The 16371-nt window shown below is 53.9% G+C and overlaps 3 protein-coding genes across 3 annotated transcripts; all 3 read left to right on the forward strand.

The window, feature by feature from the left end:
* Window positions 1–2375: 2375 nt before the first annotated feature.
* CDEST_15561 (uncharacterized protein) lies at window positions 2376–3124 on the forward strand (the record flags this gene model as incomplete). The annotated part of the gene is made up of 2 exons (XM_062931716.1): window positions 2376–2676; window positions 2722–3124. 2 exons carry the CDS (start codon window positions 2376–2378, stop codon window positions 3069–3071), a joined length of 651 nt encoding a protein of 216 aa, XP_062787767.1. The 3' UTR covers window positions 3072–3124.
* A 1019-nt stretch (window positions 3125–4143) lies between these two features.
* Window positions 4144–6919, forward strand: CDEST_15562 (Putative tyrosine-protein kinase, active). Its single transcript, XM_062931717.1, has one exon. It carries the CDS (start codon window positions 4299–4301, stop codon window positions 6843–6845), a length of 2547 nt encoding a protein of 848 aa, XP_062787768.1. The 5' UTR covers window positions 4144–4298; the 3' UTR covers window positions 6846–6919.
* A 7144-nt stretch (window positions 6920–14063) lies between these two features.
* On the forward strand, window positions 14064–16310 carry CDEST_15563 (Putative CID domain-containing protein; the record flags this gene model as incomplete). Its single annotated transcript, XM_062931718.1, has 4 exons — window positions 14064–14189; window positions 14273–14518; window positions 14774–14882; window positions 14965–16310. 4 exons carry the CDS (start codon window positions 14064–14066, stop codon window positions 16308–16310), a joined length of 1827 nt encoding a protein of 608 aa, XP_062787769.1.
* Window positions 16311–16371: the final 61 nt, after the last annotated feature.

Raw genomic sequence — 16371 nt, forward strand, 5'->3', positions numbered from 1 at the left:
GAGGGATTCTCCCCATCCCGGTCGAAGCGGGGTTCTGTCTTGTATCTACCCGTTCTGACCGATTCTTGCATATTACATTCAGTCGAGTATTGTAGTTTTAACAGCCTTTTAATCCGGACACAGGCGTCAATCTAACATAGGGAATCGAGCATGGGTTGAATGCATGACTCGGATATGCAATGTCCAGGTCTGACAGCAGGCTGCCTTTGGTGGGGCAGTCGCTGGCGCAGCTGCCGCCGATTGGCCTGTGCCCCGCCGGATCCAGGTTTATCCCGAGATCCGGCATCCAGCCGATTCCGTTTCCAACAGTTTCGATAGGTAACCCCCCTTTCGGGGTGATGATCACCTGCCTCACGGGAAGCGTGTAATCACATCGCAGCGTCTTCACGGTGCGGGGCTCCGTACTGTCGACGTATGTACGGAGGTGGGGCAAATGCTTACGCGCTGTCTACACTGGACGAGACAGCGCTCAATGCCACTGACTTACACCTCCGAGAATGACGATGTCCCTCTCGATCACTCTAGTGGCGATGTTGATAGGGTTGGCGATTGCTGCCAAAAGGGACAGAATGCCCAAGAAACCAACAGTGCGCGCAGACATGACGGACGAGTAGGAAAGCGTAAACGATTACAGGGTGAACAGCTGCCAGTGTGGAGAAATGTTGCTGCTCATTGCCACACGTTTGTTTTCGTTGGATGTCGATGCATGCTAAATTGTGACAAAACTCGGAGAGAACTTGTAAATCTCGTTGCTACGGCCGCATCAGAAGGCTCTAATGTTTCTCAATACGTCGTCATATTCTACAGCCCAGGTATCGAGGGCTGCAGCCGCGTCGTGCCAGCTCGGAGGCGGCTCGACACGAAGGGCCTAGATGATGAGAGTGAAAACCTGCGCGACAGCCGTACGATGAAGCCTGTTCTCGTCGTCATCCAGGACGTCCAGATTGGGAACGCATGCTTTATAGCCAATGGTGGTGGGATCATCCGTGATGTGGAGGAAGACGAAGGCCTCGCTTACACACACGTATCCATATCGAATGCCCCTGCCAATCATATAGGAGAAGAACTAGGTGACAACGGCGGCAGCAAGCGCCTTCGATGCAAACGCGAAAGTCTCGCCATCCTTGTTGATCACATCGCGTTCCGGCTGGATCACGGACGCCAGGACTGTGACAACCTCGTTGCACCCCAGCTTATGCGGCACCTTGTACTCGATCGCCACGGCAGGAATGTTCCGACCGTCGGAGTTGCGATGTATGCAGAACTGGTCCGCCCGACTGCCCTTCCCCCGCGCCGTGCGCTGGGACTTGCGGCTCGGCGGCGGTTGGCCTTTATCGCCCTTCTCGATGGACATTCGATGCATGTGCTCGGATAAGCTGTCGTCGGTCTCGCCGAGGTTCGTATGCCTCTCGAACGTCACAGTTCCCTGTAAGCCAAGATCGGTTTGTAGTCGCAGGTTATCGTACACCCCGTGGACGAGTTTCTGCACCGCGTTTTCGACAGTATCGCGTTCGTAATTCCGAAGCCCAATTTCGCTGCTGATCGGACTGACCTGGGATATCACTTAGTCTAGTTGATGTTGGGATGGGAAGAGGGGTTGAGAAAAGAATTGCTGGTCCAAGAGATGGGCCCAGACCTCATCTTGTGCTGTTGCTAAGTCATCCCACGGGATAATGCGTCGAGAAAAAATTCGGCCGGTCGGGTTGGTCGTGTCGCGTTGCGTAGTTAGGGAGCGGTCGGTAACAACCTGAAAGGCGAGACTGAGCGAGTGGCAGGCCTCGAGATAAGCCTGAGGTGTTTGTGGTCGTGAAGTTTTCGCGAGTTCCTCGGCTTCCTCCCGTCGGCGTTGTTATTCTCGATATTGCTGACGTAGAGTGGCAAGTTCATCCTCCGTTGTGGTGAAATTGAAGGAAGTTGAAGGAAAAAGCAAAGTTCTGGCACCGATGGTTCGATTGTTGTAATCAGCACCCAAGCAAATCCACAATTTTCAGTCTCGCTCCGACCTGTTAATGTGGATCCTACATACTAGACCCCCTAGTTCAGGACGGAAAGAGTGGCCATGTCGTCACAAGATGTACAACAGGGCAGTTCCGATGCGCAATGAAGTACTCAAAACGAGGAATAGGAACTTCTCGAATGGTTGGGTTCTAATTCATCACATCCACCACTGCCGCCACCACTATCACGACCAGTACCACAGGCTCACGATGTACCCTGCCGCCCATGTTCTCTCAACATGAAATGGTCGAGGAGCACTCAATGTTCTCTGGCCATAACTTCCGCTTGATGAGAGTGCGTCTAGAATTACCCATCAACTTTGACAATAGGCCCATTTCTCTCCGCACAAGGCAGAAGGTAAAGTCAAATGATCAATCATGGAAATTTGCCCCATTTTTTTGCATTTTGCGTTCATTGATTCGTTGCGTTTTCACCCTTGCTCCATGCAACGACTGGTTACTTTTCTGCCTACGCATTTAAACCGGCCCATCTCAAACCCGGGTTATTGTGGGGCAATTTCGTTTGGTCAGCTCTTGGATAACTGTCCGTGCAAGCTTCATCGTCAAATAACAACATGTACATCGGTGATGGCTGCCACTACATCAACAACGATCCCCTCTTCCGACGGTAACGACGTTGTGTTCCTTTGGTCTAGGCCAGTACTTCCCCCCAGAAAAGGTACGTGGCTCAGACGCGATAAAGATGGTTTCTCACTAGGATTAGCGAACCAAACCGCTTCCCCTCTGGCAACCCAGCACGCAAAGGGCCGGCACCGCCTGCCGCCCACGGGCCGAGTCACCAAACGAAGGACTCTTACGAAAGACGCTGAAATCGTGTCATCACGAAGTACGACGATTCCCGATTCCTGGAGAGGGAGATTGATCCTACTAGGCTACACCAGGGGTTCGACCAACCTCCCGGTGTACGGTTATTTGGACAAGAGAGGCGTGTTTCGCCGTGGGCAGGAAACACCCCGGGCTGGTCACCTACTAGCTATCGATCATGAACGTGTCGAGTATATCCAATGCTTCCAAGATATGGCTTATGATGCCCGAAAATTTGGCCTTTTGTAGCTAAATTTAGCCATGATGCGGGGAAGAGCTTCTTTGGGCTAAAAGAACTTTTTGGTGACATGCAGACTCTGAGGTTCCAAGATCCTCGTAATATCAACATGTGAAGCCTCTTTCTCTAGACGATTCCTCTGCCCGCACAGTCTCAAACGCTGTTCTGCATCATCACCCCCAGAAGACTATTAGCTACACGTACATCCGCCAGACTCCTCGAAAGCGATTATCAAGTGACTAGCGCCCCCTCACGCGCTGAACTCCTACGCGTATTAACTCTGCATTCTACCACACAGTTTCGCCGTTTCCGACCAAGTTAATCACAATATACAACTGTCGAACTTGTCTGCATACGTGAATGAAAGCCTTACATCGTGATTATTCGGACGTCTCATAAGAACGACTCTCTCATCCGGCTATTGCGAAGGGATGGCTTCACGATGTTCTACGCTACTTGCTAATGAATGCTTGTCTTTGCTCTATGAACCGATTACCCGTGGTCGCCTGGCTATTGTCGTTGTCTGAGCTAACACTATTGGAATTACAGGGGATTCGATACACCGTATACGGTAACTTGAGTGACAAAGAGGATAATACTGTTGTTGTTATTATCCTGATTCTGCGTGAAGAGGGGAGGAAGCTATCTAGGGGCTGGCAGCTGAGGTTGATGGGTTGAGGTCCTCCCTTTCGGCCGTAGCTATCCCAGGCCCGAATCGGTCCGAATCGGCCCGACCGGCCGAACCGCGCTGGATAACTGATATCCAGCGATATCCTATTCCGACAGTATCCCATCGAGCGCGGAAAAACGTCAAAAACACCTACTGCGGGGTAGAGCAAACAAGGGCATACGAAGTCTACGAAGAAAGTCGTTGTATCTATCCAATAACCTGCTAGGAATTTCGGCACCTACGATTCTGATGCGATCCCCATTACATGGGTCCACAGTAACAGCACGGCATCGCATCCTCAGCTTCAACTCTCGAGGTACTATGTATCAATTGTGCAGTGCAGAATGTCGGTGATGTGGGTGATGTGGGTGATGTGGGTGATGTTACGCCGAGCGCGTGGGTCCGTGCATCGGTCGATTAGCTAGTTGGGGGGTTTCAGGCAGGTAACCCCTCGCAACGTGCGTACGTAATGCGACTCCACACTAACTAGGCCGCACTTCAAAACATGTTGATGTGATGAAGGTGTCCATCAGAATAGATGCGCACCACGACTTGAAGCCTACGCATCATGGATGGATCAATGGGTGTAGAAGAACTGACAAGGCGGCTGCGAGAGGCGGAGCAACGCGCCGAGAGGGAACGACAACGCGCCGAGAGGGAACGACAACGCGCCGAGAGGGAACAGCAACGCGCCGAGGAAGCAGAGAGAGAACGACAGGAGGAGCGACAACGCGCCGAGAGGGAACAGCAACGCGCCGAGGAAGCAGAGAGAGAACGACAGGAGGAGCGACAACGCGCCGAGAGGGAACAGCAACGCGCCGAGAGGGAACAGCAACGCGCTGAAGCGTCAGAGCAACAAACCCAGCCCACCACACTCGACGAATACATCGCTGCATGCCATTCTTGTGTATTCTCCAGCTTCGATATTGAACGGAACCCGAAATTGACATCGAAGGGCCCCATCACCAATCCGCGAAACAAATGGTGTCCCACAAATCTCCGACCATGGCCCGACTTTATTCAGCAACAGAGAATCACATTCGGCACGCTCTACGACACCTTCCCTACCGACAGTCGCGTTTTCGAGAACCGAGCCTTCCTCGTCGGCTTAGGAAACAGGATCTCGAAGCGCAGGATAGCAGACGAGAAGACGCTCGAGTACTTCCTGCACAACAGCGTCGAGGATCCCGTCAGGGCGATCATAGACCAGCTCAAAGAGGTGGAGGAGGTCAGAAGCGCATTTCATCTGGGAAACGGCATCGTTTTCGAGAACCATCCGCATGCCATCAGCGACCTTGCTGAGGAGGTCGTCGACCGCGACACCCCATCGACACCACCGTCCACGCCAGACCACGGGCTCGATCTCAACCAGCTACGACCCGATCAGATCTGCGTTTACCGATCCAACAATGCGGGCTCGGCGAGACGCACAATGGTTTACATTTCCGAGTACAAGCCGCCTCACAAGTTGACCGCGCCGCACCTTCGTCTCGGACTGCGGCCGATGAACATCTACAAGGACGTGGTCAACCGGAAGACTATCCCGACGTCGGTGGACCCAGATGCACGTTTCCAGTATCACGCGGAGAGGCTGACTGCAGCCGCCATCACGCAGACCTACCACTACATGATCGAGGGGGGCCTCGAGTACGGTCTATTGACGACGGGCGAGGCGATCGTGTTTCTCAAGATCGACTGGCGGGAGCCTGAGACGCTTTTCTATCACCTAGCAGAGCCTGGTGCCGAAGTGTTGGCCCATCCAAATCATCTTCACTTGTGCACGGCAGTGGGCCAGTATCTGGCCTTTAGTCTCATGGCGCTGGGTCTGCCGGGTGAACGGCGGTTGCGTGGGCAAGACGAGCGCCGCCAAGCTACTGAAAAATTGAAGACGTGGCTGGAAGATTTCGAGACGACGCTACGATCGATTCCGGAGGACGAACGACAGGCGCCGGATAGTTCACCCGGCTACCAGCCTGAAGCGTACGAGGGTGTCGACCGATCTCCGTGCCTTCTCCGAGGAAAGAGACGGCGACGTGTGGGAGAGGAGCCCGTGAGGGAACATGACCAAAGGGAGCCAGGAGAATCATCTGATGACGAGGCAGCACGGGACCTGCCAGACACGCCGAGCCCGACAGAACGGCGGGTACGTCAAGAAGGCCGGGGAGGTCAGGGAACTCGACGCAGTGAGCGGATTCTAGCGCGGCGGCCGCGGGGCGGGGGCGGAGGAGGAGGAGGAAGCAACGAGCAAGACAGGCCCTACTGCACCCAAAAGTGCCTGTTAGGGCTCGTCAACGGCCGGATTCTCGACGCAAGATGCCCGAACATGGCACTTCACAACAGGCAGCCCGAGAATCCCCGCAGTCACTGCCGTGGCCCAAGCCGCAGCTGTGTCCGTCATCCAATCGATCACGCTCAATTCCTTGAGCTTCTCTGGGAACAGCTAGAACGGACACTAGACGACGGGATCACGCCGTTGGGGCAGGGTGGTGCGCGCGGCGTACTGTTCAAGGTGAGCCTGCTTGCGTATGGCTATACCTTCGTCAGCAAGGGCACGGTTCGGGCATTTGTCAAAGACCTTGAGCACGAGGCGGCGGTTTACGAACGTTTGCAACCCATCCAAGGTATTCATGTGCCCGTGTTCCTCGGGGCCATCGACCTCCGATTGATGGACAGGATTTATTACTATGACCACCGAGTGTATGTGGTACACATGACATTTCTGTCGTGGGGAGGATATGACCTTGATTCGACAGGGATTGTGGGTGGCGGGGATGAACAGCTCGAAGGGAAGGCGATGCGGTCGTTGCGCGCAATACATCAACAGGGCGTGGTCCACAAGGATGTACGGACGGCAAACATGCTGTTCAATGCGGAGATCAACGGGGTTATGATGATCGACTTTGAAAGAGCGATGCTGCTGGAGCCACCCCGACGTCCGTTGGCTCAGCTGGTGCCGAACAAGCGAAGATGGAAGCCAGAGGCGAAATATTCCAGCAAGTCGGCACAGAAATCAAGCGATCCAGGTCCAGTCAGCAGGGCAGTTTCCGAGGACATTGGGATGATGAAGATGGTATTCGGAGAACTATGTCACAGCCTGCGCACTAATTGTATATAATGTAAGCTACACACACACACACACACACACACACAATTTATTACGCCCGGCGGCGAAGCCGAAAGGGCTACTAAAGCTGACTACATGTACACTGCTGAGCTTATGTCTCTGTCTCCTTGAAGCCCATAAGAGATGTCTCCAATTCCTGCTTACTCCTCCATATCTGCCGCCTCGCTTCGGATTCCCATGGTTTAGTTGTATTATTAGCATGCCACCTTGAAGCCTATTCTTCAAGTGTTCAACGTCCTATCTACGGCGGCTGAAGCAGTGCGTGCTGTCTGTGGCACGGGTTGTTGGGTGGTTAGGATTATGTCGGGTTTGATGTGTTTTAGGGGGGTCCTCCCGTTCCGTCTCTCATCGCCTTGCGTCCAGCCGGCCTGTTGCCAGCGCAAATCGAATCGTCGCTCGAACCGCTTGCATGTTTGGCATCCATTTTTCGTTGTCCGATGGGCTCTTGCCTCCTAGATAGAAGGATGGATTGCTTCTCTGTGTCTCTGTGCACTGGAGCATCTCGCTTCTGAACGTTGTCCATTGTGTGCATCGGAAAAGGAAGTGCTCAACCGTCTCTGCTGCCTGTCCGCAACCACACATGCTTGAAGGTGCTGCGTCGATTCGATGTAAATGTCCATTCAGTCTTGCCATTCCGGTCCTGAGTTGCGCAAGTGTGGTCGCTTCTTTCCGAGTGAGCTTGTCATAGAGTTGGCGGGTAACGTCAACAACCCCTTATTCGTCCACCCCCCTTATTCGTCACCCCGCACGACGCGTAATCCTATGATCATGATTTCTACCCCCTCATTTCAAACTATTATAACAATTGCAATTATTACTCAAACAACATCAATCTTTCACTACAGACTACTCTTATCATTATGAGTCAATATACCGAAAATCAGATCCAACAGGCCCTTATTGCTGTTACTGATGGCAAGTCTGTCAGGAGGGCTGCAATTGAATGGGGGATTCCTCGATCAACACTGGAGTATCGCATGCGAGGCTGCCAAACCAGATCTATAGGCAATAACTATCGCCAGCGATTATCGACTGATCAAGAGCATCATCTAAGTGAATGGGTGCGAATCCAGCATGCCCTACGCCTTCCACCAACCCATCGCCAGCTGAAGGACTTTGCAGAAAGGATCCTTCAGATCAGTGGCGATAGCCAGCCTATTGGAAAGAACTGGATCCAGGCCTTAATCAAAAGGAACCCATCTATCAAGGTTAAAAGAAGCCGATCTATCGATTCCAACCGTGTTAATGGAGCAACTGCTGATATCATCAGACCATGGTTTCAGCATCTCGCCATACCAGAAGTCAGGGCTATAAAGCCACGTAATCGATATAATATCGACGAGACTGGAATCCTTGAGGGCAAGGGATCTAACGGCCTAGTCCTTGGATGTGCTGAAGTGAAGGCAGTCCAGCGGAAACAGCCTGGATCGCGAGCCTGGACCTCTATGATCGAGTGTATCTCTGCTGATGGGCATGCTCTGCCGCCCCTTGTTATATTCAAGGGTAAATCAGTCCAACAGCAGTGGTTTCCTCTTGATCTTGGCCCTTATACCACCTGGACCTTCACAGCAACTGAGAATGGCTGGACAACAGACGAGACAGCAGTCACGTGGCTGAAGGAGGTGTTTATTCCATTGACAGGGGCAGGGGGCAAGGCGGAGGCAAGGCTGATGATCCTGGATGGCCACAGCAGCCACGTTTCAACAGACTTCATGTGGCTATGCTATCAAAACAACATCTACCTACTTTTTCTGCCACCTCACACCTCACACGTCCTCCAGCCTCTTGATCAGTCAGTCTTTGGGCCTCTGAAGGCTGCCTATAGGAAGCAACTAGGGTACTTGGACCTCTGGAACGATTCAACTGTTGTGGGCAAGAGAAACTTCCTTGGCTGCTATGGAAAGGCACGTCTGGCAGCTCTGACAGGGCAGAATATCACTAGTGGGTGGAAGCGGACAGGGTTATGGCCTGTCTCTGCCAGTTATCCCCTTAGGAATCCTTTGGTGCCTGACAACAGCCCTTCAGCACTAAATCAGCAGCCTCAGAGTAGGTCTGCTGATGACTGGGACTCTCATACGACTATAGTCACGTGGAATACACCAAGGAAGCCAGCTGAGCTCAAGGATCACCTGGACTTATACAGCAAGTTGGATAACAGCAGCAATAGCAACAACAGCACCCAACGGCTGTTATTCAGAAAGGTCCAAAAGGCCTTTTATGATAAGGATTATCAGCTGGGAGCTGCCCAGCTGAAGATCAGCATGATGGAGTCCCAGATGGACAGCATAAGGAAGAGGAAACGTAAGGCAGTTAAGATAGACCCCAACACTAAGTTTGCAAGGATCAAAGACATCCACAGGGCTCAAATTGAGGCTGGCGAAGTCAGCGATGGTCTAGATGAAACCGGCGGTAGTAGAAGCCCTAGTGGAAGTGTTGGCAGCTGTATTGTAGTAGCTGATAATTAGTTGTGTTAATTTCAGCGATTAATAGTTATGTTGTGATGCTTATGATGCGGGGTGACGAATAAGGGGGGTGGACGAATAAGGGGTTGTTGACGTTATGCTTCCCTGGCAGGGCCGCGTCGACCCTCTTGGAGTATCTTCCGACCTTTTCGGGAAGCACTCGTTCCGGTGAGCATTTTGATCGTGCCAAGTTGAGTGTCGTTGACTTCATCGCTGGAAACTGTGCTTGCGGGGTGGCTCCCTCTTCTGTGGCTTTGCGCGCTTGGATCTTCGCTTGTTTAAGCAGTTCGTCGGCCTCGCTTGCGGTCTTCCAGTGTACTGTAATGGTGTTGTGGCCCTTTCGAAGTCCCTACACAGAGTCGCAGATGCTTCGTAGATATGCCTGTCCAGACTGTTGACGGGGTCGTTTTAGCGTGAGCACCGCCGCCTTGTTGCATGTCACTATCGTGATCCTCTCGCCAGTGACGCCCGGCAACGACCTACGCAACGCATACGCCGTCGCTGCCAGTTGTCCACTATAAGGGTTCTGTTCCGACCTCGGACCGAGAGTGAAGGAAAACGATTCGGGCTCCGGGTCGTCTCCCACCGCAGCGGGTTTCTGGACGACACCTCCAACACCCACTATTCCGTTTCTCGCCGAGCTGCTGACAGCGATGCAGACTGTCTCAGCCACGCCGGTCTCTCTCGTTTCTGTCCCGTCCACTACGACCTTGACTCTCTCTTCCCAGGGTGACAGAGTAAGCGGGTCGATGGTTTCGAGCTGTTCCATCGGCATCTTCCTCAGTGCCTCTGCTACTTGAAGGAGCGGTGAGCAGTATTTCTTGAACCGTCGTATGCGGGCTATAATTCTGCGGACGGGATTGGTATCTGGCAGTGTGTGGATGTCCGACCACATCTTGATTGCTTTCCTCCAAAAGCGCTCCTTCGCAGTACGTATGTGCGCCTCCGCTTCCGCCACGCTCGTTGCCACTGTAAGGAACGTGCCGACAATCGCCTTTGCCGCTATCCTTTGTACCCTGTTGATGGGTCCTATGAGCTTGTCCTTGTACGCGTGCATCCATACGTTGGAGGCGTAGTCCACCACTGGCGCAACCGTGGCTGTAAAAAGTTGCCGCGCCGTCGCCGGTGATAGGCCCCTAAGTCGTTGCAGCTCGAGTGCCGCTTTCAACCCCTTGGACGATGCCCTAGCGATATGCTCTTTGTACTTGAGCCCTGAGTCCATAATGACGCCCAGAATCTTGGTATGTTTCTGAGGCTGTACGACTTGTCCCTTGATAGTGAAAGCTTCCGGGTCTGACTTGTACTCTTTCCGGGTAAAGTGGATGATTGCCGTCTTTTCCGCCTCGAACGTGGCCCCGCTCCTTCTCTCCCAGACAAGAGCATCGCTGATGATGGCCTCGATGCCCTTGCGGTTATCTCGGGCCGTCCGTCCCGTCACCCATGCGGTGAAGTCGTCAACAAAGGCCATCGCTCCCCCGTTGCTGTCGATCCTTCGCTGAACTAGGTCCGCGTTGAAAAAGAGGAACAAGATAGGAGACAACGGCGAGCCCTGAGGCAAGCCTGCCTGGGGTAAACTTTTCCTCTCCGACGATTGTCCGTTGACTAGGATTGTGGCCGTCCGGTCGGAGCAGAAAGCAGACACCCATCGGAGGAGCTCCTCGGGGATCCCTCGTGCTCTCATCCTCTGGATCAGTCTTTCCTTACACACTCCATTGTACGCTCCTTTCACATCGAAGCTGACCAGACTGAGGACTCGGCGGCCTCGCCAAGCATTGTACACCTGCTCTTGGAGGAGCAGGAGCGCTTGTTCGGCCGACCGTTGCTTTCGTGCTCCGAAGTTGTTGGTCGGTAGCAGGCCATGGGATTCAACTGCATGCGATATCCTCTCTGCGACCACCGACTCTAGCACCTTGCCGAGTGTAGCCAACAGCGAGATTGGTCTCCATGCCTTTGCCAGCGTGTACTTGTCCTTTCCTGGCTTCTTGAGTGGTATGATCTTGGCGTGTCTCCATTGATCGGGCAGCGTTCCTTCTTCCAAAGATGCCTTGAAAATTGCCGGGACCCGGTCCCGGACCGCCGGCCATGTCTGCTTCCAGACCACCGCAGGAAGTCCGTCTTCCCCAGGTGCCTTCCACGACTTTGTCGCAAATAGCTGGCGTTCCACTTCCTCCATCGTAATGGGGGGCATAGTCACAGCGGCTCTCTGCGGTCTGTCGCCTTCCTCCTCGATGTCGTTAGGCAGGGCAGGGAAAAAGGTGGTTAGTAGCTCTTCCGCTTGCTCTGTCTGGTTCGTCGTTGTCGTTTTGCCTGTCCTGACCAGCTGCGGCACCTTGCCAAATGCCTCCTCGTCACCTGCTTTCAGGTACCTCGCTGCTTTCCAGATGTTGTCGTTGTCGGCCAAAAACTCGTTCCAATGTTTCCTCTTCTGTTGACGGATCGCGTAGTGGTACTGTTTGGACGCGCCCTTAGCCTTGTCTTCCAGGTCTACCCTCGGTAGTCCCGCCCGTCTCTCTGCCCGAGCTCGGTTTCTCCAGTACGTGTAGATTCGACGTAGCTGCGTCAAGTCGGCTGTCCACCATCGTTTTGAGTACGGCGACGACTTAGCCTTCGGTATCAGGGCGTGGATCGCCTCCATCACCGCTGACATGAGTCCGTCCGTCTGTTGCTGCACCATTCCTTGGCAGGGTGTCATTTCCAGTGCGCTCATGATCCTGGCATTGATCTCCTTCCATGGTGCGTTCTTGAAGAGTAGGCGCTCTCGTGGTGCTGGTACCGGAACCGAGACGTCGCAAACCGTCTCGATCGCCCGGTGATCCGATCCGTGTTCCGTCTCGTGTACCGCACACTTGACCAGCGAATTCGTCGGATCCTCGGACGCCAACACGAGATCGATGGTCGTCTGGTGTTCTCCCCTCTGCCACGTCTTCGTGCCACGTGGCAGTAGACTGCTGAGGCCGAACTCGTTCATGAGGTCGACGATCGGGTCCGCCTCGCCCTGTCGGACCATCGATACCTCGTCTCCTCCCCAGAGCTGGTCGTGTCGGTTGAAGTCGCCAACAATGACCACGTCCACTACCCTATCTGCGCGCTGTCTAGTGTCCAACACTACTCATCGCAAGCTGTCGCAGATGCTCCGCAGAGCATGACTGTTTCCTCCTGGCACGTACACCGACGCTACCACCACCAGCCGCTCCTCGAGCCGAACAACGGCCGCCGTCACGTCGGGTGACTCAACCTGTATCTGTTCTGCATCCACCTCCTTATTCACCCATAGCATACTCCTGATCGCCCATCTACCTTCTCTGCACACCGACGGGACCATCTTCGTCCACCCCTGGTGCCCCATTGGGGTTGTGAGGAGGCGGCCTTGGATAACCCTCGCCTGTGGCTCCTGGATAGCCAACACCGTCGTATCCCGAATTGCTTCGTTGTTCATCAAGCTCTCGTGTACCTCGCCTCGTTTCATCACATTGAGTTGGATGATACGAAACCGCACCGCCGTGCCGTCAATCGACGCCGGTCATGTTGTATTTTTGGGGGGAGTTTTCCGGTGCCTGCGCTGTCTCTTCCTACTGTCGAATTACGGTTACGCTTTGGCTCCAGAAAGGGATGGCCCTTATTTGTTTAAGGTAAGAAATCGTCTAGGTTATTTCTGCTTGGCGTAGAATGTGAGTCGTCCGAAGCCAAGAGGAAGCAATTGATTTGACTGCTGAGGTCTGACTGTCGATCAGCCATCCTTCTTTAGATGGTAAGCAAAAATACGAGGTGGGCGTTGCGCATACAAGGACAGAAAGAATCGATCCGTCACCGACCCATCATCTCGCTTCAAAAAGCGCAAAGGCAGACAGTCATCAAGACTAGGGAATGATATCTGCCTCAGGCGTCAACATCACTGCAATCCTGATGACAAAGACGTTCGCCGTTTCGATCGAAAGACCATTGCCCCGGGAAAAAAGCGGTACTCACTGACGCACTAATCACCACCCGACAGTTCCCATCCGTTCCCATCCGTACCCACTTCTGAAATCTTCCGTTCTTTTCCCAATCACGGATCGTCACCTCTCTCTCAGCTCAGTGTCAATCTGACAAACGTCCTGCACGAGCATGCGTCACCACCCGCCTCGAATTTAGGATAATGACTCCCAGCGAGACTGCCATCGTGCGTTGAAGAGGATCCCGTTTCTCCTAGAAGGAACGCACAAGTCCCACCGCGGGTGAGGCCACAAGAGTAATCCCAACGACAGGCCCTGCCATTTGCAATCGCATTTGTGACCCTGGACGACTCGTTAAAAGGCGCCACGCACCCGGTCAGAACAAGTAGGGTGACATTCAAGCCCACAGACCCAGTCTAGACCTCTATACGTACCCCTAGGGTGCAGTTTTGCGAGAATTGGGATTTGTGCCTGCAGTCCGTAGAACCAAAGAAAGAAAAACCTCCATCGCAAAAGCTGTTCATCGAGGGGAGGAGCGACCGGGCCCATTGCTGCCCTTTTTCCCCTTGAGAAAGAGCGCGGCAACTTCCCTATATTATCCCCTACCACCTTCTGGACTTCACGTACCTTCTTCCTATGCCACCGGTTAATCACACTCCCGCCCCCCGCAGTTCGCAACGCTCGAAGTACTGCTTCTGTTCTGGCTGCTGCTCACCTGCACCCCACCTTACCTTCTCCTCCCTTCGCAACGAGACAACCTCTGAAGAAAACCACAACACGATCGCCATCGCTATTCCTGCGCCTCAACCGGCAGGATGGCTTCCGCTCCCCCTGTCTTGGCCCTAGAAGTCGCCCTCAAAGCCATCCCAGACCACAAGGCTCCTGGCATTACGGGCACTCGCATTGCTGCCATGACCAGCATCTGTGTTGACAACGTTCAGGTACGATACGATATTCGACACGCCGTCCCATCTTGAATCGCCTGGTAAATTTGACTAGCCTGTGTTTTTCCCCCATTCTGCAGTATGAGTCGGCCCTCGTCCAGAAGCTGTTCACCTACTTCACGATAGCAACTCCTCCTTACAAGCTCGGCGTTCTATATGTTATAGACTCAGTGATCCGTAAGTGGCTTGCGCAGGCTAGAAGCCGTCAGCAAGTTTACGATGAGAATGCCGCAGATGGCACTTGCGGTGCTGGCGCGCATCGACTGACGGTGCTGATGCCTAACCTCATCGATGACCTGCTTCGAGCTTTGCCCGACGGCTACAAGGTGTGTTTCAAGTTCTACAATATGAGGGTGTCCCCCATCGCCATTTCCTACCCTGCGCTGTTTACAGCAGTATTGACGTTGGATCGATTGCATGCTACCTGGCAGCCTTTCACCCCTCTCACCATTCTCTCATACTTGGAAAGCAACAATGGGAGTAAGATATTGTGGCACACTCCTACACGTCGGCGCTTGTCTGTCCTTGACGCACAACTAAACCCAGTGAAACACTCACTGATGCTGCTCTGCCTTCCGTAGGACAAGTTGCATAAGTTGATTGTAATTTGGCGCAAGGCCTCGACGTTCCCCGATGAAATGATAGAGTCATTCCAGAGCAAGCTGGAGGCTACGCCTGTCCCCGTTCCAAGTATGTTGTTTCTTTAGTCGAGTGTTGGTTTCCATCTCTTTGCTCGCCAACTTCATATCCCGTCTCACTCTAACTGATTTAGATTTCCAAGGACAGAACCAGGGAGAGCCTCAATGCAGCGGCCAGAGCCAGATCCACAAACAATCTCAGCATGGCGGTCCTGATCACAACAATGGCCAACAGCAGAATGGCAACCAGACCTATAGCCAACCCCAGATCCCCGCCCAGGCACAGAGTATCACGCAGGTGCCAACCTACCTGCCGAACCTGCTCCCCAGACCCCATAGTATCATGCCTCAGGAGCAACAGCAACAGCAACTGCAGCAGCAGCAGCCGCAGCCGACTGCGCCTCCCATGAACTCCCAACAGTTCCCATACTCAATGCCTCCCTTTACGAACAGCAATCTCACCGCGCCAAATCCAGCCCGGTTTCTTCTGCCATCGGCTCAGTCCCAGGGCCCGCCTACTAGGATACAGTTTTCAGACCAGCCTCGGATACCCAAGCTGCCTCGCCAGGTCGCCGGTGTCTACCCCAACACCGCTCAGCAGATGGCGATGTTTCGGATGACCCCCAGTCAAGGCACTGCTACCGACAGGTTTGCTGTCGTGCTCACGTCCGTCAGCGGCAGCCATAACGGTGTTGCTCCCGTGGTATCTACTGCCCCAGCGGCCTCTAGCCTTTCGACCCCGCCTGCTCCAGCCATCACCGCTGTGCAGAATCACTACATCTCGGGACAGGGACATGGCGGCTCTGCTCAGCCCAACGATAACCTCGACCAGCATCGGTACGACAACCGCGCTCGATTCGGATGGCCCAGCCGCCGTGATAGTAGAGTCAAGCGTCGAGGCAGCAAGCATCGTCAGCGTAATCTGCCGCTGAGCCGCGATGGTAGCCGCAGCAACGGCTCTCGCCACGGTTCAAACGACAAGCGGGTCGAACTCGACCGATCTCTTTCCGCCGGCCACATCAAGAGTCTCAGCCGAAGCCTTCTGAGCAGAAGCATGCAGACTAGATGGAGTGTAGGCTTTGGTCCGCGTGATGCTAGCGACTACGGCAATAACTCTAGACCCATTGTGCCTGGATTGGTCGTCGAGGCGCCCGACATCGAACATGGCGTCGGTGTGTCCCCAAAGGCCATCAGCCGCCGCATGCAGAGGGGCAAGAGCGGTAACGATGGTCCTCGCTCTGTCCCTGGCGGACTTGATGCATGTCATGATGACCCTGGCCGCCGGAGCCGCAACCGTGGGAACCGCCGTGGTAATCCTCCCGACGGTGAAAAGGACTCTGTCACCAACGGTCAGCCACCCCCGCAGCCATTTCCCTTAGGTATCGGCACCCTGCACAACGACATGACTACCCATACTCGGGCTTCACGTTCCCGGCCACCAAGGGCAACTATTAGTCGTTCGATTCTCTCACTTCCTTAAACATTGTATATGAGATAGATATAGTTTATGATGAGCTAGTGTTCAAGACGAGTGAGAGTGT

Source organism: Colletotrichum destructivum, chromosome 12 (genome assembly GCF_034447905.1).
Source record: "Colletotrichum destructivum chromosome 12, complete sequence".
Lineage (NCBI taxonomy): Eukaryota > Fungi > Ascomycota > Sordariomycetes > Glomerellales > Glomerellaceae > Colletotrichum > Colletotrichum destructivum.